Here is a 20905-nt window from a genome sequence, read left to right as displayed (position 1 = left end):
AACCTGAGGGACCTGTCCCAGAGGGCACACAGTTGGAACCCTGCCCTACTGAAGGGCAGATATCTCCTCCCGACACACACACATCGGTTCCCCACTGGGGAGGCTGGAGGAGGAGCAGCAGCAACTCGAAGCTTTATCCAAATGTTTTATTTTGCATAATGACTTTCAGACCAGCGTTTATAGATAAGCCTAAGTCCCTGAGGGGCCAGAGATCCCACCGTGCAAAACAAGCAAACCCAAGGCCTGAAGCAGGGCAGTGAATGCGTTAGGAATGGATGGGGCACATCATCCCACAATCTGGGGCTCAGCTTAGGTGGCAGATCTTCAGACTCAGAAAAGACACGTGAATTTGGTCTCTAATATCTGTGCTGAGCGAACCAGGGAGGGAGCTTGGGAGGCATGGAAAGGCTGAAGTATGCATCTTCTCTGGCCTGGGCAACAATGGCTCCAAGCACCACTCAGAGTGTCAGCCCCCGCTCCTTAAACAGCTGCCTTAGAGCCTCTTCCAGCTGTCGGTTTGTTCCCTGGAGCCCCTTCACCACCTGTGCCGCCCACTCGAAGTATTCCTGGACTCGGTGTTCAGACCATCCTGCATAAAAGTGGACAGAAAACCGCTCGTGTTGATGTCCAGGAGTGCCCTGGATTTTGCCCACTTCCTGAGGGGCTTGGTGCAGGGCTATGAGTTCTGATGGATTTGTACTGAAAACTTCCCTTTGGCCCAGCTTCTGTATTTCTACTGTATGAAAGATCAGAGGAGTCTAGTAAGATTAGTCTAGGGAATCAACAAGAACACTTGGGCTTTTATTCCAGGGGAACTGACCAACCTGTGCCTTCAGAAGATGGCTACCTCTCCTTTTCCCCTCAGAGCAGGTGGGGGATAGCGTACCCTCTGGGGTGCAGCGATTCAGGTCCCTCAGATTGTACAGCTTATCTGCCAGCTTCACCAGTTTAGCTCCGGGGCTGCTCTGGGGTGCCTGCTCCACCTGCAGCCGCTTTCTCTCCAGCTTGGGCAGAGTCTTGTCATCTGTCACCTCCTCCACCAGGCGCCGCACTTGGTCCCCAAAGTGCAGCTCCACCTCATCCAGGGTGGTGTCTGTGTCCTCCACTGTGTCATGGAGCAGGGCTGCCTGCGGACAGGCTCCCACTCAGTCCTGGGACACCTGCCAAGGGGTGCCCGAAGCTGATTGGGGCCCCTGATCCCCAACCCAGCCTCCTAGCAGAGGAGGAAAGTTACCTGTAATACCACAATGTCAGTGATCCCCGCCTCGTGGGTCAGGATCCGAGCCACACCTGACGGGGCAAAGCAGGAAGTCAGGAGGGAGTTCAGGGCCACGTGATGTGGGTTCGCAGAGCCAGAGGTGGCTGCCCCTCACTAGCGGGGTGACCTTCGGCAAGTCCTTTACTCTTTTTTTTTTTTTGGATGTCCACTGTACACAGAGAACAGCCATGCCGACCGCCCCAGGTCACTGTGAGTCTTCAACACGAACTGTGCCTGGCACAAAGCTAGATACCGACTAGGTGCCCGAGGAGCTGCACGCCCTCCGCGTTCCCTTCCCGGTCCCCAACCCCTGGAGGCTACAGCCGTGGCTCCCCCGGCGAAGCGCCCACCGATAGGGTGGTTGATGTAGGGGGTCCCTTCGGGGTCCTTCCGCCGCTGCCGTTGGTGCTTGCGGGCCGCGAAGTCAGCAGCCTCCAGCAGCTGGGCCACCTCGGAGCCCATCGCGCAGGTGGGGCGGGTACCTTAGGTCCTAGGCGCCCGGGGAGCGTGGACCCAGCGTCCACAGCGCCCCCTGGCGCCGCGGAGGTCCGGGAGGTGGTGGAGTCTGGTGCGGACGCGTTCTTCCGGGTCTGATGGGTGGGCTTTCGGTGTAGGAAGCTGCTGCCCACAGCTTCGCAGCTGCTAGTTCAGTGTGCTTTGCCGAGGGTGCATGAAGAATATGGCCTGGCTCTCTGGGAGCCCGCAGCCTGGGAGAAGGAGGAAAACAGAAAAGAAGACAGTGGCCTCACTGTGTCCAGAGCAGGAAGGCGCAGAGGACTGTGGTAACTTGAAGGGAGAGCAAATCATGTAGCCTCTGGGCCAGAGAGAACTTCTCTGGGGAGGACCCTCTCCCGTCATGAAAAGACAATTTTCAAGCTGCCAATGCTCTGAACATTCTCAAAGTGCTCTAAAAATAGTTCTCCCTGCAAGAATGGCCTGGTTGCTATGGGCAAAGGAGCCTCACACTAGGGTCCAGAACACCCCTTGGGTCTGCTGCTGCTGCTGCGAAGTCGCTTCAGTCGTGTCTGACTCTGTGCGACCCCATAGACAGCAGCCCACCAGGCTCCCCCGTCCCTGGGATTCTCCAGGCAAGAACACTGGAGTGGGTTGCCATTTCCTTCTCCAATGCATGAAAGTGAAAAGTGAAAGTGAAGTCCCTCAGTCATGTCCGACTCTTAGCGACCCCATGGACTGCAGCCTACCAGGCTCCTCCGTCCATGGGATTTTCCAGGCAAGAGTACAGGAGTGGGGTGCCATTGCCTTCTCCGCCCCTGAGGTCTGACCTGGAAATTGGAGCTTACAGTGGGAGCCCTCCGTGATGGTTTCGGAGAGACTCCCAGGCCGCGGTGCTGTTTCCTCAGGAACTGTTTTCTTTGCTCTCAGGTGCCAGGAACAAAACCTGCATGTCTTTCTTGTGCCATGAGGGCTCCTACTTCAGTCCCCAGGCACTGCTGTGGGGCCCCTGGGCTTATGAGCATTGTCACCGTTGTTCTGAGAGCGTGACCTTGTTGTCCGGCCTCCGTAGACACTACAGCAACACAACACTGCGGGCTGGTGACCTCTGGTCTTTTGGAGAAATCCCCTCTCTCAGCAGACAGTACCTATGAAGTATAAGGTTTGCTGAGACCGGGAGACCCCGGAAGAGCTGTCCCTGTGAAGTGGAGTTGGCTGATTGCTAAGTTTACTCCAGCTGATTAGCAGCTTTTGTACTTTGGCTGGTAGCTGGGGCCGATGAGGACTCGGGGGACAAGTTAATGAGAGCACTCGCTCTTGCTTTTCAGCTGGTCTTGGTGGTTGCCACGATGCAGAAGTTAGAGAGGGAAGCCCCAAACGCTGGAAACAAGGTCTCTGGGGCCTGAAATGGAACAAGCTGAATTCCCATGGCTTCCGTGGCAGCCTGAAAGTTAAGAGTGGGTGGAGAGAAACACATCTGGTTCTAAATGCGTGTCTGTTCTTCAGGCTAGTGGCTCGACTCGGCTCATTCCTCATTCGGCCCTCCAGTCTTCTGAGCCATTTCCCCTTCAGCTCAGAGAACCTTAGGCAGCGTGGAGCCACAATCCCCATGTTTTTCAACAGAAGATAGAAACTCAGTCACTTTCATCTCTCGTTAGAGGTCTGTCGTCTGTGGGGTCGCACAGAGTCGGACACGACTGAAGTGACTTAGCAGCAGCAGCAGAGGTCTGTGACAGAGAAGCTTCAGGTTTGTGTTAACGGTGCTTTGATTTTTATTTCCTTACTGTCTGCATCTGTGGCTTAAAAATAGAGCTGTTGGGGTTTCTAGGACCAGGGCTGAGGTGGAAGTGGAGGTGACCTCTCATGGGCTTCCAGAGGGCAGGCCCTCTGCTGACAGGCTTGTCAGTGAGGCTACTGCTGGTCTTCAGCTGGATGATGCGTGCTCAGCCGGCCTCCCTCGCAGGTACAGCCCTCTCCTCTGCCCATCACCCCCTCCGGTACTTCTTCTTTTAGCAGGCATACACTACTCTGGGGAGCTGGTAAGGAGAGAGAAAGCCTGCCTTTCTGATAATAGTGGGCCCCTTTTACTCTCCAAAAGGGATGAGTGGGATGTGGGTAATCACTCCTGCCTGTCTCCAGCCCCCCTCGCCCCTCCCTTCAGCTTTGGCCCACCACCCCCACCTGTGCCAGACCACCTGGGATGCTGACGGCCATCGCTACCCGGGTTTCTTTTGTCCTCGGCTCTCTGACACTCCGGAGGAAGCCTACTGCTGCCACCTGCAGGCTGCAGGGGGCTTCTGCTGCAGTCAGGCTGAATTTGAGGCCTTGAACCAGGTCAACCTGTCTGCCCTTCGGCCTCCTCCCATCTTCAGGTGAGAACTCCAACCCCAGAGTCCTGGAACGCTGACAGGGTGTTCCAGTATCTTGGACTCTGTTCCTAATTTCTGGGGTGGAAGGCTTGTAGTTTACAGACAGATCTCAAACATAAAATCACCTAATTACATGATTATAAAACAATCTGTGAAGGAAAAGTTCAGGGGGCTGTGAGAACCGGTAATAGGGAGTCACTGTAGGTGTTGTATGGTAGGTGGGTTTGGATGGGTGTCAATACTGAAAAGAGTATCTGGAGCAATCTGGAGTACATGTATTATCAGTTCAGTTCAGTTGCTCAGTCGTGTCCGACTCTTTGCGACCCCATGGACTGCAGCACACCAGGCGAGCTTGCTCAAACTCATGTCCCTCGATGCCATCCAACCATCTCATCCTCTATTGTCCCCTTCTTCTCCTGCCTTCAGTCTTTCCCAGCATGAGGGTCTTTCCCAGTGAGTCAGTTCTTCACATCAGGTGGCCAAAGCATTGGGGAGTTTCAGCATCAGTCCGTCCAGTGAATATTCAGGACAGATATCCTTCAGGATTGACTGGTTGGATCTCCTTGCAGACGGGGTTTGATCAAACATGTATTATCGTCGGGGTTTTCAATCCTGAATCTGTCCGTGGATGACTTCAGGGTACCTGTGAGCTCCCTGAGTTTGTATTTACACATTCTGCACTTTTCTGGGTCGCTTTCTCCAGACTGTCGGGGGCTCTGTAACGCACATGCAGGCTGGGGCCTGCATCCTGATACCCTCCCATTTCTCACAGGGGTCCGGGCCCGCTCCTAGCGCTGAGCCTTTACAGCCTGCTGCTCGTGGCCCTGATGACTGCAGACCTTGTGCATTTCTGCCGCGTTCGGGTTCGGGGCCGGGGCCGGGGCCGGGGCCAATGCCGAGACCTGAGCCCCAGCAGCGACCGGCGTCCCTCTAGGTCCTCCACCGCGCGCCCCCTGCAGGTCTCGGCGGGAACAGACTAAGCGCGTCCGGGGCTTCTTTGCGCCTGCGGACCCGGGCCGAGCACCGCCCCGCGCCTGGCGCGCTCTCTCCTTGGCCCCGCCCGTTCCCCGCCCCCGCCTCTGACGCAAGACTGGGGCGGGGCAGCCGGCGGCGGATTCCCGAGCCTCGACTCACCCTACTCCAGAGACTGCGCCTGCGCGCGCCGGGGACGTCTGTGGCACGATGACTGTGAGTGGCCCAGGGACCCCCCAAGCCCCAGTCGGCCGGCCCCGGGGTGCGTACCCATTTACCCATCCCCCTGGGCTATCTCCACTTCTCACCTGCTCGGACGATTCCCAGGCTGCCTCCTCCCTCTCAATTTGGCCCTCCATGGGACTCGCCCACCACCCTCAGCGTCCTCCCGCAGTAGCTCCTCGGCTCACCCCGAGCTCACTTGCGACTTTTGCCCCGTTCCCTCCACAGGCCAGCTCAGTGGAACAGCTGCGGAAGGATGGCAACGAGCTGTTCAAATGTGGGGACTACGAAGGTGCCTTGACGGCCTACACGCAAGCCCTGGGTCTGGGCGCAACGCCTCAGGACCAGGCCATTCTGCATCGGAACCGGGCCGCCTGCCACCTCAAGCTGGTGAGGGAGCCGGCTGCTCTTCCCCTCGCCTGCCCGGGCCTGTTTTGCCCACCCCGCCGGTGCTCCGGCCCCTACACTTGTCACATGGCCTATGGGCCTTTAGGTTGACTCGAGAACAACCCTGTTGCCCAGTTTTGCCCGAAAAAGGAGATGACCAGCAACTCAAGCCCTGTTTTTTCTGTTTCAGGAAGAGTACGAGAAAGCAGAAACAGAGGCAACCAAAGGTAGGAGAATGAGGGCCCTTGGGTGGAGCCGTGGGGCTTCTGGGGTGGGCAGCCCTCACTTTTTCCTTCTCCTCTCACCCCTAAAACACATGTGCCTTCTTCTCCCCCACTTCCCTGGGCATCCCCTTTTCTGAGGCTGAAATACTGAGCCCCACATCCGTACCCCCACCTTCCTCTAGCCCTCGAGATCTTTCCCTACTGCTCTTGCCTGGAGATGGTGGCCTCTTGGGTGCTGACAGAGCTCCTGTTTGTGCTCAGCCATCGAAAAGGACGGCGGGGACGTCAAAGCACTTTACCGGAGGAGCCAAGCCCTAGAGAAACTGGGCCGCCTTGACCAGGCCGTCCTCGATCTGCAGAGATGTGTGAGCCTGGAGCCCAAGAACAAAGTTTTCCAGGAGGCCCTGCGGAACATCGCGGGCCAGATTCAGGAGAAGGTACGTGAGTAACTGGGAGAGCGAGGCATTGACCAGTGGTAGAGGGGCACTGGGAAGTGGATCTGGAGCAAAGGTATAATCACAGATCTCTGAAGAGGGGATACTGATGGCAAATGACCTTATAGAAGGATGCGCAACCTTGTCAGTGGTCACGAAAAAGCACATTGAAAGAACAGCAAGGTGCAGTTCTTTTCAGTGGTCTGTTTGGCAAACGTTTTTTAACATTAAAAAAAAAATGTATGTTTATTTTTGGCTGCTTTGGGTCTGAGTTACCGCGCGCAGGATTGTTGATGCATTGTATGGGCTTCTCTCTAGTGGTGTGTGGGCTCCAGAGTGGGTGGGCTCAGTAGTTGTAGTACCTGGGCTTAATTGCCACTCTGCATGTGAGATCCTAGTTCCCTGACTAGGGATTGAATCCATGTCCCCTGCATTGGGAGGCAGATTCTTAACCACTCACCACCGGGGAAGCCCCGTGTGGCAGACATTTAAAGTTTGTACACATTGCTAGAACGAGGGAGACAGACAGTTATAGGGTGAGGTTGGGGGGATCGTGGGCTTTTTCATGACTGCTTCTGGGGGGTGTAAATTGGTACAGCTCCTTTGGGAGTCCTTTAGCACATCTCTTAAATTTGAGCATATACTGTGATTCAGTATGTTTACTTTTTGCTATCTTCTCTAGAGAAGCCTTGTCCATGTATGCAAGCAGGTGTGTGTATGTTTGTTTCAGCCTTGTTCGTACTAATGAGAAATTGGAACTTGCCAAAATGCCCAGCAATAGGGGAATGGCTAAACAGATTGAGTTACATCCTTATTACAGATACCTATGTGTAGTTGTTGAGAATAGGAAGATCGTCATGTAAGGATTTGGAAAGTTGACAGTGTGATATCATCTATGTTAAAACAATCCCCCATATATGCACCCAAAATAATACCATGTTTTTTTCCATGGATACACTTGGGTATATCATTACAAAGGAAAATCTTTTAAAAGAGAGACATCACAATGATAACAGTGTGACTGCTAGGGAAAGGAATGGGCTTGCAGGGGCTTTTCAAAAGAGATTTTGCTTCATCTGTTCATTTTTTAAAATAAAGAGACGATGTTTTTATGATTCACATATTTAAAAATTGAGAAGAGAACCTAAAGAGCATCATTAACTACTTTCAAGTTGGAATTAGCCTGACAATTGGGTGTTAATATGCTGACCCAGTGGAAGCAAGTAATATGATGGCAGACACCTTATCAAAAGATTGAGACCTGGGAAAGCAAATTATTTTCCTCTCAGCGTCAGCTCTGTTTGATCTGCAGGGGCTGCCTCGAGCTCTGTGTTGAGAAGGGTTAGGAGGCAGGTCGCCTGGGCCTGGAAGGGGATGGATCAGTGTTGTCGACCATGGATGCAGGAGGGGCAGTGGGCACACATGTGTTAGGCATGTGTGCTGTCCACGCCCAGAACCCCAGGGAAGGAAAAGGCCTAGGATGAGGTTGGTCATCAGATTATTTTAAAACTCCATCAAAAAGAGAATCCTTGACCTAAACAGAGTACCAGCAACTCCATCATGACCTGCTGGCTCCCTTGCAGGAGGTATAAATGCCCATTCAGTGCCATGGGCCGTGCACCTGGACCGCCATACAATGCATGGCCCCCTGGGAGTGGGTTTTCTTGTGGCTAACAGGACGTGCTGAATGGCACGGCCTTCAGCATCGGCACCACTCCCTGCTGCCCAAGGAGGAAACAGCTCAGAGGAGAAAATAGCCTAGGGAAGTTTGGGAGAAGCTGCCAGGCGAGTCTCTTCCTGCCCAAGGTAGCTGGGTGCGAGACCTGGGCCCAGACATCTGTGCTGTGCCCTCTGGAGTCAGGAGCCAGGCCTGGGGAGGAGCTGGAGAGAACAAAGAGGAAATGTGTTGTCTGGGCCAAGAGGCGATTCCTCCCATGCTTTGCTGGTTTGTCGTAGGTGAGATACATGTCCTCAACGGATGCCAAAGTGGAGCAGATGTTTCAGATACTACTGGACCCACAAGAAAAAGGCACCGAGAAAAAGCAAAAGGTAAAGACCTGGGCGAGTGGGGGCGGAACTCCCCTAGTGCTGCCCAGCCCTCCCTGTGTGTGTATGATGTTGGCCCAGGAGCCCCTGCTGGCACATCGCCCCTTAGGTGGTGCTGCTGGGCTCACAGAGCATGAGTGGGGGCTCAGAGGGCCTGGGGCCTCAGTGTGGGCCACGGAGAGGGAGCCAGTGTTCCTGGAGCACCTCCTGGTGCTCAGGTCTCGTGCCAGGAGCCAGGTGCACAGAGGCGTCTGAGTCACAGACTCTGCCCTTCAGGCTTTGCCAGGGACTTCACTTTCATGCATTGGAGAAGGAAATGGCAACCCACTCCAGTATTCTTGCCTGGAGAATCCTAGGGACGGGGGAGCCTGGTGGGCTGCCGTCTGTGGGGTCACACAGAGTCGGACACGGCTGAAGTGACTTAGCAGCAGTAGCAGTAAGACTCCGTTTATGCTAACCATCAACTCCCAGAGCGAGCTCTTCCCTCTGCCTGCAGAGGGGGAAGCTGATGCTCAGAGAGTTGAAGTTCATGGCCAAGGGCCCCGTGCTCAGGGGGAGCAGTGAGGCTCAGGTGGTCTTTTCTCTCCGTGCCGTGTTCGCGTCTCATTGCGCTTCCTTTGACGCAGGCGTCTCAGAACCTGGTGGTGCTGGCCCGGGAGGATGCTGGGGCCGAGAAGATCTTCCGGAGCAACGGGGTTCAGCTCTTGCAGCGCCTGCTGGACACGGGAGAGCCCGACCTGATGCTGGCAGCCCTGCGCACCCTAGTCGGCATTTGCTCTGAACACCAGTCACGGGTGGGTGTGGTGGAGGGTCTCGCTACTGTCTCTGTCAGTCTGTCTGTCCATCCACTCACGTGGGATCTTAGTTCCCTGACCAAGGATTGAAGCTCTGCCCCTGCATTGGAACCACAGAGTCTTAACCACTGGACTCCCAGGGAAGTCCCATAGCTCTCAATTTACAAGGCAAGATATAGGAAGATACGTAACAAGAGAGGCAACATTAAAATGACAAAAAGACCAGCATGATTTGGGACAAAGTGAGGCCAGGAAAGAGTGTAAGCAGCCCGAGGACACCCTGAGCACGTGTGTCAGAAGCCTCACAAGTGTCGCCCTCGGCTCTTCTCAGAGGTGCCTGGTCACTGATGCCCTCCTTGTCCATGTGGTAAAATCACGCTGCTTGCAAAGAACGGGGCACCTGTCCTTCCCTCGCCACCAGGCTGGCATTTTGCTTGGACGGGGTGCTTACAGTGAGTGACGTGGTGGGTCATGTGACCCACGGCATCTTCACCATCGAGTCAGTGACCAGATGTGCAGGGCAGGCCCTGAGATGGTTCTCCGTGGAGACTGTGGGTGTTCCGCACACACGGTTCAGCCAGCACAGCCCTGTCCCAGGCCGATGTCACCAAGTCCCTCCTCTGGCTCTCGCCTGCACAAGCTGGACTCGGGGAACAAGGACTTGACCCTCAATAGATTTTAGAGGCCCACAGTTCCTAAATCAGGGGTGGAAATGTGAAACATTCTGTGAAAACTAGTCAGGCCAAGATCAGGCTCTGTTTCTGGGTCTCCCAGAACTAAAACTGGTAAAAGCACGTGAATTCTGCCCACCTCCTGCAGCCTTCCTGGGATCCCTTTGGGATCTTAGTTTCCCGACCAGGGATTGAACCGATACCCCTTGCAGTGGAAACTCAGAGTCTTAACCACTGGACTGCCAGGGAAGTCTCTGGAGTGTTTTCTTTAGGAAGCCCTTCCAACAAGAGAATCCAGGTATCACCCAGGTCTCGCCCTTAGGCAGACCCACTTTGCCTTCCCAGGGAGCTGCTCTTTCCACTCATGTTTTCTCCCCTCTGGGCACCCTCTGCGACCCCCAGTTAGGGATCACTGAAGGTGCCCTTTGCCAGCTGGAAGCTCTGTCTGCCTCTCTCCCCCCACCAGACAGTGGCCACCCTGAGCGTGCTGGGAACCCGGCGGGTGGTCTCCATGCTGGGCGTGGAAAACCAGGCCGTGTCCCTGGCTGCCTGCCACCTGCTGCAGGTTATGTTCGATGCCCTCAAGGAAGGTGTCAAGAAGGGCTTCCGCGGCAAAGAAGGCGCCATCATCGTGGGTGAGTCACTGGAAGCCAGTCTGTGTCCTTTGGGTGTTGATGTCTTTGTGGGGAGCAGCCAAGCTGGCTGCACCTGCAGTTTGTTCAGGAGAAAGGCTTGTTGATGGTATCTCACTCTAGGTTCTGAGGACCTGGGGCGCCTCTGGGATAGGCTAGAAACTAGCGCCCAGCTGCAGGTCCCCTCGCCCTACCAGGGAAGTTCAGGGTCGGATGGGGCTGGGCCACTGTAGAGCCAGTGAATGTCTTCCTGTTGCCAGATCCCGCCCGGGAGCTGAAGGTCCTCATCAGCAACCTCCTGGAGCTCCTGACGGAGGTGGGGGTCTCGGGCCAAGGTCGAGACAATGCCCTGACCCTCCTGATTAAAGTGGTGCCCCGGAAGTCTCCCAAGGACCCCAACAACAGCCTTACCCTCTGGGTTATCGACCAAGGTAGGTGACAGAATTTGAAAAAGAGAAAGATACTTCCCTGGCAGTCCCATGGTTAGGACTCTGTGCTTTCACTGCCGAGGGCCTGGGTTTAATCTGTGTTTGGGGAACGAAGATTCCATGTGGCACAGCATATAAATAAGTAAAGAAATAGAAATATGGTAAATAGGGCTTCCCTGGTGGCTCAGATGGTGAAGAATCCTCTTGCCAATGCAGGAGACATGGTTCAGTCTCTGGGTTGGGAAGACCCCCTGGAGAAGGGAATGGCAACCCACTCCAGTATTCTTGCCTGGAGAATCCCATGCACGGAGGAGCCTGGTGGGCTACAGTCGTTGGGTCCCTAAGAGTTGGACATGACTGAGCGACTAACAGTTATTGGCCATACACTTAGAGGTAGTAAATAAATAGACCAAGCATGTGTGTGGCATGTTGCTCAGATGGCTGGGCCTGCGCGACCCTGGGAGCGACTGCACCCAGCATGTGTGTCTGTGCTGAAGCGCACGTGCCCCGTGCTGTGCCCTTCGGCAGCATTGGGCGCTTCAGCTGCGTGCATGTGCACTCGCCCACACGTCGGGCAGGCCCGTGAGCAGGTTAATGGAGGCTGGGTCAGCTTTCTGTGTCAAGTTCTTTTCATTGAGTGTGTGTTACTTCTGTACACGGGGAAAATCTTACGATTTAATATAGAAGTTCACACTTCTCCTTTCCCCGAAAAAAAATACAAGGAAAGGTTGGCAGAGTCCCAGCGTGAGCACGCCTGTTGGGAACTCATCTTTTCTTGTTATCCCAATGATCCTATGAGGCAGGAGGTTATTTTCCCTGCAGTTTTTCAGCTGTTAGGAACCTCTGTGCTCCAGAGCATCCGGCTCCACAGGCAGGGCCAGCCCACAGGCCTTAAGTTCTAAGGTCCTTTGCTGACCCCAGACCTGCCCCCCCGTAGACAGCGGGTCCGCCAGCCCAGTTCTATGAGCCTGCCTGTACTCTGTGAGATCGTGCGAGCGGACACCTCTTCCCTTTGCCCATCGGAGTTGGAGCTCGTGTTCTGCTGTCTGAATAGGGTGTCTTTTCAGGTCTGAAGAAGATCCTGGAGGTGGGGGGCTCTGTGCAAGACCCTCCTGGGGAGCTCACAGTGACAGCAAACAGCCGCATGAGCGCCTCCATTCTGCTTAGCAAGCTCTTCGATGACCTGAAGTGTGATGCCGAGAGGGAGAATTTCCACCGACTATGTGAAAACTACATCAAGTAAGGGAGCCCTCCTGTAGCCAGGGCTCCCTCGAGAGTGCTGACTCTTTGGGGAGAGACAGCAGTGAAAGGTTTCCCATCAGAGAAATGGCCTTGGGGAGGACTTGTGAGAGTCAGAATGGTCCCAAGGGCCACTTGTTGTTTCAGAGTCTCTCTGCAGGGACATTCCTTCTTATTTATACACTGCTTAGCATATCAGATCTGTTCCCCGACCAGGGCTCAAACCCATTCCCCCTGCTGTGGAAGCACAGTCTTAATTACTGGACCGCCAGGGAGGTCCCCAAGGATATTCTTTCTTATGTCAGTTCTCATCCAGTGCAGCTGGCTCATAGCTAAAGAATCTGCCTGCCAGTGCAAGAGATGAAAGAGACACGGCTTCAATCCCTGGGTCGGGCAGATCTCCTGGAATAGGGGATGGCAGCCCACTCCAGTATTCTTGTCTGGAGAATCCCATGCACAGCGGAGCCTGGCGGGATACAGTCCATGGGGTCACAAAGAGTTGGACACGACTGAATACGCACAAGCTCAAGCTGTCTTAGTGCAGCTGGTGTCCCCCAGCACGTAGTGTGCACCGAGCACATGCTGTGTGTCCATCTTGACACACCGGTGCTGCTTCACAGTCCTCACCCTTAAGGGCTCACAGCTAGGAGCAGACTGATGGACGACAAGTCATGGAGTGAGTGGCCCAAGTTCGGACCTCAGTGACCACAGGGTGCAGACAGGGTGGCGTGAGTGACAGCGACCTGCGTTAGATGGCAGGTCATCGGGGCTGGGGGTGGGGCTCGAATGAGAGCCCGGATGAAGAACCCCGGTGGCTGCTGTCCAGAGGGTTGGTGTCCTGGTCTTCCCGCTGGCAGCTTTTCTTGCTGTTGTTGCCTACATCCTGTAGATGCCTGGCCAGTGGAGGAGGCGGAGGGAAGGGCAGTCTCTCTGTGGTGACTATGATGTGATAGCTGCCACCCTGTATCCCGCAGGAGCTGGTTTGAGGGCCACGGGCTGGCCGGGAAGCTGCGGGCCATCCAGACAGTGTCCTGCCTCCTGCAGGGCCCATGTGATGCTGGCAACCAGGCCCTGGAGCTGAACGGCGTCATGGAGAGCGTGATTGCCCTGTGCGCCTCGGAGCAGGAGGAGGAGCAGCTGGTGGCTGTGGAGGCCCTGATCCATGCAGCCGGCAAGGCCAAGCGGGCCTCGTTCATCACAGCCAACGGCGTCTCGCTGCTGAAAGACCTGTACAAGCGCAGCGAGAAGGACAGCATCCGCATCCGGGCACTGGTGGTGAGATGGGCAGGCCTGGGCTGAGCCAGCAGGCAGCCAGACAGGGGGCCCCAGCTGGCCCGTCTCAGAGTGCAGCCTCAGCACACGCTTGGTGAAAATGGGGGATGTGCAGGGCCTTGTTGAAGGGCCTCCCTGGTCGCTCAAGACAGTAAAAAATCTGCCTGCAATGTGGGAGATCTGGGTTCTATCCCTGGGTTGAGAAGGTCCCATGGAGAAGGGAATGGCAACCCACTCCAGTATTCTTGCTTGGAGAATCCCATGGACAGAGGAGCCTGGCAGGCTACAGTCCATGGAGTCGCAAAGAGTTGGGCATGACTTAGCAACTTTCACTTTCAGGGCCTTGTCAAGGTCGGAGCAGGGCCCTGGCTCCTCCTGGGGAGGAGGAGGAGGAGGTGAGGCTTGGACAGAGAGTATCCCTAAGAATGCAGGGCTGCCCAGGCTGCCCACTGTGGGCGGTAGGAGCGGCTCTGGGAGGAGTTGGAGGACACACTAGGCCAGGCAGGCCCGGGGGCTGTGTGAACAGGCTGGGCTGCCAGGCAGCCCCCAGAGCCGGTGGTCTAGGGAACACCTGACCCCTGTGTGCCTGTGCAGCCCTGCCCCTGGAGGAAGCCGGTCCTCCTCTTCGGGGCACCTTGTCCTGGGTTTCTCCCTCCCATGGGGGTCCTGGCCTTGGCTGAGGTGCCTGTCTTCTCCCCACACGTATCTTAGGTCTCCCCGTCAAGGGCTCCCTTGGCGTGAGGTGGGAAGGGACAGAGCGAGTCTGGTGCACGTCGGGCGGGGGGGGGTGGAGGCCAGGCCAGCATGTGGTCAGCATGTCAGTCTCTCCCAGATGCTATCACACGGCCACACTAGCAGCTGGTTTTGTGGGCTTCCCAGGTGACACTAGTGGTAAAGAATCCACCTGCCAGTGCAGGAGACGTAAGATACGTGGGTTCAGTCCCTGGGTTGGGAAGATCCCCTGGAGGAGAGCGTGGCAACCCAGTCCAGTATTCTTGCTTGGAGAATCCCATGGATGGAGGAGCCTGGCGGGCTGCAGTCCATAGTGTCGCAAAGGGTCAGACACGACTGAAGCAGCTTAGCACAGCTCAGCTGGTAGCCTGGTGGGGGTGTGCCTGGCCCCCAGGGAGCCTGGCAGAGAGCTGGCAGGGAGCCCTGCCCTGCCTCTGTCCCTTGGCCAACAGCTGGTTCTCATCCTCTCTTGCAGGGGCTCTGTAAGCTCGGCTCAGCCGGAGGGACCGACTTTAGCATGAAGCAGTTTGCCGAAGGCTCCACTCTCAAGCTGGCCAAGCAGTGTCGAAAGTGAGTGGTTTAGCATGGCCGTGGCTCTCTGCCTGCTGGCCAGACCTCAAGAGAAGAGGGGAATCCTCACTGCCCTCTCTTCCCCAGGCAGACCCTTCACATGAACTGCTTCCGTATGTGGTGGGGATGCCCCAGCCACTGGCTTTTCCCCCCTGGGTCCTGGGGCGCCCTTCCTACAGCCCCCCGCCACCCCCCTGCCCATTCTGGTAGTCATCAGTGCCCTGCACGCCCCCAGGTGGCTGTGCAATGACCAGATGGACGTGGGCACACGGCGCTGGGCAGTGGAGGGCCTGGCCTACCTCACCTTCGATGCTGACGTGAAGGAGGAGTTTGTGGAGGATGCAGCTGCTCTGAAGGCTCTGTTCCAGCTCAGCAAGGTAGCCCCTGGGTTCCTGCAGTGGTCCAGGGACGCTGACTAGGATTAGAGCCCGAAGGGCTTTCTTGGCAGGTTGTGGCCAGCGGCGTTTGTGACACAGGGCTGGTAGCCCGAGTAACTGCCCTGTGTGGCCTGGGTGTTCTGACCTGCGCCAGTGGTGTCAGAAAGGATGCTCTCTTAGGAGGAGTCAGGGAGGTCAAGTGCATGAGCTCTCAAAGGCAGGGGCCATCCTGGGGCCTGGGAGGTGCCCGGATTCATCCTAGGGTGCCCAGGGGGCCCAGCCAACGGTAGAACTGGGAGCCTGGGCAGCGCTGACCCCAGTCCTGCTCTGCCCCCGGGCTGGCTGCTGATGGCCCCTCTGCACCCCCCCGGCAGTCCGAGGAGAGGTCGGTGCTCTTCGCAGTGGCCTCGGCGCTGGTGAATTGCACCAACAGCTATGACTACGAGGAGCCGGACCCCAAGATGGTGGAGCTGGCCAAGTATGCCAAGCAGCACGTGCCCGAGCAGCACCCCAAGGTGAGGGGACCCCAGCGTCATGGGGGCCTGTTGACCCGAGGTATCCACAGCAGATGCACCTTCTGTTTAAGTGGGTTTCCTTCTCTTTTAGTCTTTTTTTAACTTAATTTATGTATTTACTTTTGGCAGTACCGGGTCTTTGTCGCTGCCCGGGCTTTTCTCTAGCTGCGGCGAGCAGGGGCTACTCTCGAGTTGCCGTGTGCAGGCTTCTCGCTGCGGTGGCTTCTCTCGTTGCAGAGCACCGGCTCCAGAGCTCGGGCTCGGTAGTTGCGGCGCGCGGGCTTAGTTTCCTGCAGCACGTGGGATCTTCCCAGACCAGGGATTGAACCTGTGTGCCCTGCACCGGCAGGTGGCTTCTCAACCACCAGACCGCCCTGGAAGTCCTCTTTCCCTTTGTTGCCATGTCCATCAACATGAGTCGTTAGAAGCGTTGCCCTTTGCCCTGCCTGATTGGCTGAGGTTCCTCTACTCAGCTGCCTCCTTCCCCAGGACAAGCCGAGTTTCGTGCGAGCTCGGGTGAAGAAGCTGCTGGCGGCCGGCGTGGTGTCGGCCATGACTTGCATGGTGAAGACCGAGAGCCCTGTGCTGACCAGTTCCTGCAGGGAGCTGCTCTCCAGGTGAGCCTGGCCCCTGCCCGTCAGCCTCCCCGCTGCTGATGAAACTACAGAGTGAGCCATTGCTGGTGCAGTGGGCTCCTGGAGCAAGAGGGGCCACCCACCTGGCAGTCTGCCTTTGCTGCACCCGGGAGTGGAAGGTCTGCCCGCCAGAGCCCGGCCCGCCCGCCTAGCCCGGCACTCTCCCCACAGGGTCTTCCTGGCTTTGGTGGAAGAGGTTGAGGACCGCGGCACTGTGGTTGCTCAGGGAGGGGGCAAGGTAAGCTGGTTCAGACTCCTTCAGGATAGGCCATTAAACATGACTCAGTGGCTGCCACAGCAGAGGTGGGTGTTGGATGGGGACAGAAGTGTCAGTAGCTGCCAGCAGGAATGTCTTCCTGACGCGTGAGTGATGCTGAAGGGCCCTGGACTTTGTGCCTACAAGGGTCTGAGGGCTCCTGTGTCATTGACCTTCACGGCCCCATGCCTGGCACAGTCCACGTCTAGCCCTTAATAAGTGTTTCCAGAAGCATCTGGGTAGCTTGCTGGGAGGCCTAGGAGGTGAGAGGGTGTGAGTGGGCACGTGGTCAAGCCCGGGAAGAGAGACGGGAGTGGCGAGGGCAGCACAGTCAGGGCCTTTGGCCTCACGGTCCTGGCTGCACCCTGGGTGCTGATGGGCCCATCCCACAGGCTCTGCTCCCGCTGGCCCTGGAAGGCACCGACGTGGGGCAGACGAAGGCAGCCCAGGCTCTCGCCAAGCTCACCATCACCTCCAACCCAGAGATGACCTTTCCCGGCGAGCGGGTGCGTGTCTTCCTGCCCCAGCCCCAGCCTGTCCTCCACCCCCTCGGTGGGCCCTCCTGGCCTTTGACTCGGGCTGTGGCTCCTCCGCGGGGCCCCGGGGTGGGGAGGGAGACCTTTCGGGGGCTGGACTCCCATCTGCAGGGCCAGTGGGGTCGGGAGAGCCGGGGCAGGTAGCCCTGATGCGTGGGTGTGTATCGTAGATCTACGAGGTGGTCCGCCCCCTCGTCTCCCTGTTGCACCTCAACTGCTCCGGCCTGCAGAACTTTGAGGCGCTCATGGCTCTAACGAACCTGGCGGGGATCAGCGAGAGGCTCCGGTGAGGTCCGCGGGGCTGCGGGACCTGGGCAGGGCACCGTGGTTTAGACCATTCCCAGGAAAGCTCTGTACAGTTTTTTTGGTTGTTATTGTTATTCATTTACTTATTTTGTTTTTGGATGTGCTGGGCCTGAGTTGCTGCACACTGGCTTTCTGTAGTTGTGGTCAGCGAGGGCCACTCCTCATGCTGTGCCGGGCTTCTCTTTGTGTTAGCTGCTTTTGTGGCAGAGCACAGGCTTTAGGAGCCCCGGCACAGGCTTCAGTAGTTGTGGCACATGGGCTTATAGTTGCTTCTCCGCATGTGGGATCTTCCCGGACCAGGGATCGAACCCACGTCCCCGACATGGCAGGCAGATTCTTATCCACTGGACCACCAGGGAAGTCCAGCACTTTACAGTTTGGAGAGCACTCCTCAGCTACTTATTTGCCAGACAGGCCGAGAGGCATGACTTGTACAGTGTTCTGCGAGAGGGCAAGTACCTAGGCCGTAAGAGTGCAGGCCCTGGAGTCAGACCACCTGCTTTCAAATCCTGGCTTCACTGGTTATTAGTGTGTAACCTCTCAAGTAACTTAACCTCTCTGTGCCTTAGTTTCCCCCTCTGTGAAATGGAATGGTCGTATGCCTATCGCGCGGAGTAGCAGTGAGGATTAAATGAGAAAATACAGGTAAAAGCGTTGACTACCTAGATGCCTGACTCCTAGCAGTGTGTCCAAGCAGTAGGTATCAGCTACGCCACTGACGGTGAGACGTCTCAGTCTTGGTCTCCTCTTCTGCAAAACAGGAGTGATAATCACACGAGCACCTTTACCATAGGGCTTTGGTGAGGATTTTTTAAAAAACATTTATTATTTGGCTGCACCAGGTCATAGTTGCAGCATGCAGGATCTTAAGTTGTGGCATGTGAGATCCAGTTCCCTGACCAGGGATGGAGCCTGGACCTCCTGCATTGGGAGCATGGAGTCTTGGCCACTGGACTGCCAGGGAAATCCCTGTGGTGAGGATTAAGTAAGATCGTCCAAGTGCTTGGTCAGGGTGAGTGCTCAGATGTTAGATGTTAGCATCGCCATCATCACCCCCAGGTCTCCTAACTCCTAGTTGAGAGCGTTTTCCAAGGTCCCGCATGCTGTCTCCTTGGCCGGGTTAGAAGGCTGGAAACCACTGCCTGGTGGCTTCAAACCTGCGCAGGGCGGTCTCTGCATATTGCCCAGGGAGATCCTTGGCCCAAGGCTTGTTGTACGTGTGGGGAAATGGGGCGGGGAGTGACAGATGCTAACACTCTGGCGATGCCGATGCTTCCGCCCTCGGCCCCGCAGGCAGAAGATCCTGAAGGAGAAGGCCGTGCCCATGATCGAGGGCTACATGTTTGAGGAGCACGAAATGCTCCGCCGGGCGGCCACGGAGTGCATGTGTAACTTGGCCATGAGCAAAGAGGTGAGGGCTGGTCCAGGCGGTCACGCCAGGCAGGCATGCAGGAGTACCCGGCCCAGCTGGGCTCTGCCCCATCTGACTTGGTCCCTCCCCGCTTCTGGCCGCAGGTGCAGGACCTCTTTGAAGCCACGGGCAACGACCGACTGAAGCTGCTGGTGCTGTACAGTGGCGAGGAAGACGAGCTGCTGCGGCGGGCAGCCGCCGGGGGCCTGGCTATGCTCACCTCCATGCGGCCCTCGCTCTGCAGCCGCATCCCCCAAGTGGTCAGTGCCTCTTCTTGGTGGAGCCGGGGGAGGTGGGCCAGGATCCCCCAGCCTGCTGGCGGTCGGTTGGTGGGAGGCAGCCCCAGGGTGTGCAGGTGGTGTTCGCTGCCGGGTTCCCTGCTGCGCTGGGGTACCCTGCTGCTCCGTGGTCACACTGCCCTGTTTCCTGCAGACCACACACTGGCTGGAGATCCTGCAGGCTCTGCTTCTGAGCCCCAGCCAGGAGTTGCAGCACCGGGGTGCTGTGGTGGTGCTGAACATGGTGGAGGCCTCGAGGGAGATCGCCAGCACCCTGATGGAGAGCGAGGTGCTGGAGATCCTGTCGGTGCTGGCCAAGGACAAGGAGAGCCCAGTCACCAGGGCAGCCACAGCTTGTCTGGGGAAAGCAATGGAATATGGGCTTATCAAACCCAGCCAGGACGGAAAGTGAGGGCCTGCCTCTCGCACACGCTACCCATCGCAGCACAAGGAGCAAGGACAGACTGGCTGGTGGGGGCTGGGATGCAAACACCTGGCCTCTGCTCCACAGCTGCCCTTTGATGTCCTCTGTTCTGAGTCAGGGAGCATATTCACAGCCCTGCACTCCCAGCACGGCCTCTGGCCTCCGGCCACACGCAGCAGGGCACTTTCTCCTGTACTACTAGGACAGCTGGGAATGAGGACAGCATGTCCTAATTCAGCCTGTGGGTTCCTGGCTTTGGGAAGGACACAGCAAGCAGCCTCACCAGCTATGAGCATCACCCGAACCTGCTAGCAGGACCACTTCTGATCCTCTAATAAAAGCTTGTGGAGGGGTTTCATTGTTGTCCAGTGGTTAAGACTTTGTGTTTCCAACGCAGGGGCTGCAGGTTCGATCCCTGGTCAGAGAACTAAGGTCCCATGTGCCAGTGTGGCCAAAAAAATAAAAGTATGTGGTACTCAAGTAGGTGCTCTGTCAGCAAGCAGGGATGGCTGGCAGTGGGCCAGAGTATGGAGCAGGTGCTGGGCATGATTGAGTAGTGTGGGTAGCTTTACAGCAACACAGCCACCTTTAGGGAAGGGATCAAATGGATTCCCACCCCAGGTCCGCTGAGTTGCTCATCCCTGTTAGAAGGTCAAAGGGTAAACATTGGGGAGCAAATCAGTATTTAGTTACATGGATATAAATGCATTCAGTTCAGTCGCTCAGTCTTGCCCAACTCTTTGTGATCCCATGGACTACAGCACACCAGGCCTCCCTGTCCATCACCAACTCCCGGAGTTTACTCAAACTCATGTCCATCTGTTGCCCTTCTCCAGTCTTTCCCAGCGAGTCAGTTTTTTGCATCAGGTGGCCAGAGTATCGGAGTTTCAGCTTCAGCATCAGTCCTTCCAATGAATATTCAGGACTGATTTCCTTTTGGATGGACTGGTTGGATCTCCTTGAAGTCCAGGTCTCAAGAGTCTTCTCCAACACCACAGTTCAAAAGCATCAATTCTTCGGTGGTCAGGTTTTTTTATAGTTTAATGCTCACATCCATACATGACTACTGGAAAAACCGTAGTTTGGACTAGACGGACCTTTGTTGGCAAAGTAATGTCTCTGCTTTTTAATACGCTGCCTAGGTTGGTCACAGCTTTTCTTCCAAGGAGCAAGGGTGTTTTATTTTCATGGCTGCAGTCACCGTCTGGCGTGATTTTGGAGACCCCAGAAATAGTCTTGTCACTGTTTTCCATTGCTTCCCCATCTGTTTGCCATGAAGTGATGGGACTGGATGCCGGGATGTTAGTTTTCTGAATGTTGAGTTTTAAACCAACTTTTTCACTCTCCTCTTTCACTTTCATCAAGAGGCTCTTTAGTTATTCCTCGATTTCTGCTTTAGGGTGGTGTCATCTGCATATCTGAGCTAATAGGCCTTTCAGTACTTCTGCCTTTGTAGTGAGAGTT

General features: G+C 56.3%; 3 protein-coding genes across 4 annotated transcripts in view; 1 reads left to right on the top strand and 2 right to left on the bottom strand.

Moving 5' to 3' along the window:
- Nucleotides 1-20905, bottom strand: part of GDPGP1 (GDP-D-glucose phosphorylase 1) — a 198690-nt gene that overhangs the window by 89405 nt on the left and 88380 nt on the right. The gene's annotated exons all lie outside the window — the stretch shown is intronic.
- Nucleotides 133-1737, bottom strand: HDDC3 (HD domain containing 3). 2 transcript variants are annotated; one of them, XM_052659912.1, is made up of 4 exons: nt 1609-1737; nt 1235-1290; nt 825-1127; nt 133-589 (listed from the first exon to the last, which is right to left on the bottom strand). In XM_052659912.1, the coding sequence occupies exons 1-4, from the start codon at nt 1718-1720 to the stop codon at nt 536-538; spliced, it is 525 nt and encodes a 174-aa protein (XP_052515872.1). In that variant the 5' UTR covers nt 1721-1737; the 3' UTR covers nt 133-535. The 2 variants fall into 2 exon arrangements, with proteins under 2 accessions (XP_052515872.1, XP_052515871.1); XM_052659911.1 differs by having other exon boundaries at nt 887-1127.
- On the top strand, nt 5263-19763 carry UNC45A (unc-45 myosin chaperone A). Its single transcript, XM_052659901.1, is given in 21 exon segments — nt 5263-5286; nt 5288-5314; nt 5503-5664; nt 5852-5888; nt 6147-6322; nt 8276-8368; nt 8992-9159; nt 10297-10465; nt 10723-10893; nt 11958-12129; nt 13104-13404; nt 14609-14703; nt 14939-15080; nt 15455-15595; nt 16085-16212; nt 16402-16468; nt 16879-16992; nt 17193-17308; nt 18622-18739; nt 18844-18999; nt 19172-19763. Coding segments are annotated over 21 exon segments (2835 nt in total). The 3' UTR covers nt 19430-19763.

The sequence above is a fragment of the Budorcas taxicolor genome, chromosome 21, assembly GCF_023091745.1.
Source record: "Budorcas taxicolor isolate Tak-1 chromosome 21, Takin1.1, whole genome shotgun sequence".
In the NCBI taxonomy this organism is placed as follows: Eukaryota; Metazoa; Chordata; class Mammalia; order Artiodactyla; family Bovidae; genus Budorcas; species Budorcas taxicolor.
Note: the sequence above shows the minus strand (reverse complement) of the source record. Positions and strands in the feature narration are given on the sequence as shown.

Coding starts and splice junctions, on each gene's coding strand:
- HDDC3 (XM_052659911.1), bottom strand. CDS start 1,720: ATGGGCTCCGAGGTGGCCCAGCTGCTGGAGGCTGCTGACTTCGCGGCC. Junction 1,128..1,234: donor CTGACATTGTGGTATTACAG/GTAACTTTCCTC, acceptor GCCTGTCCGCAG/GCAGCCCTGCTCCATGACAC. Junction 590..886: donor GAATCGCTGCACCCCAGAGG/GTACGCTATCCC, acceptor ACTTTTATGCAG/GATGGTCTGAACACCGAGTC.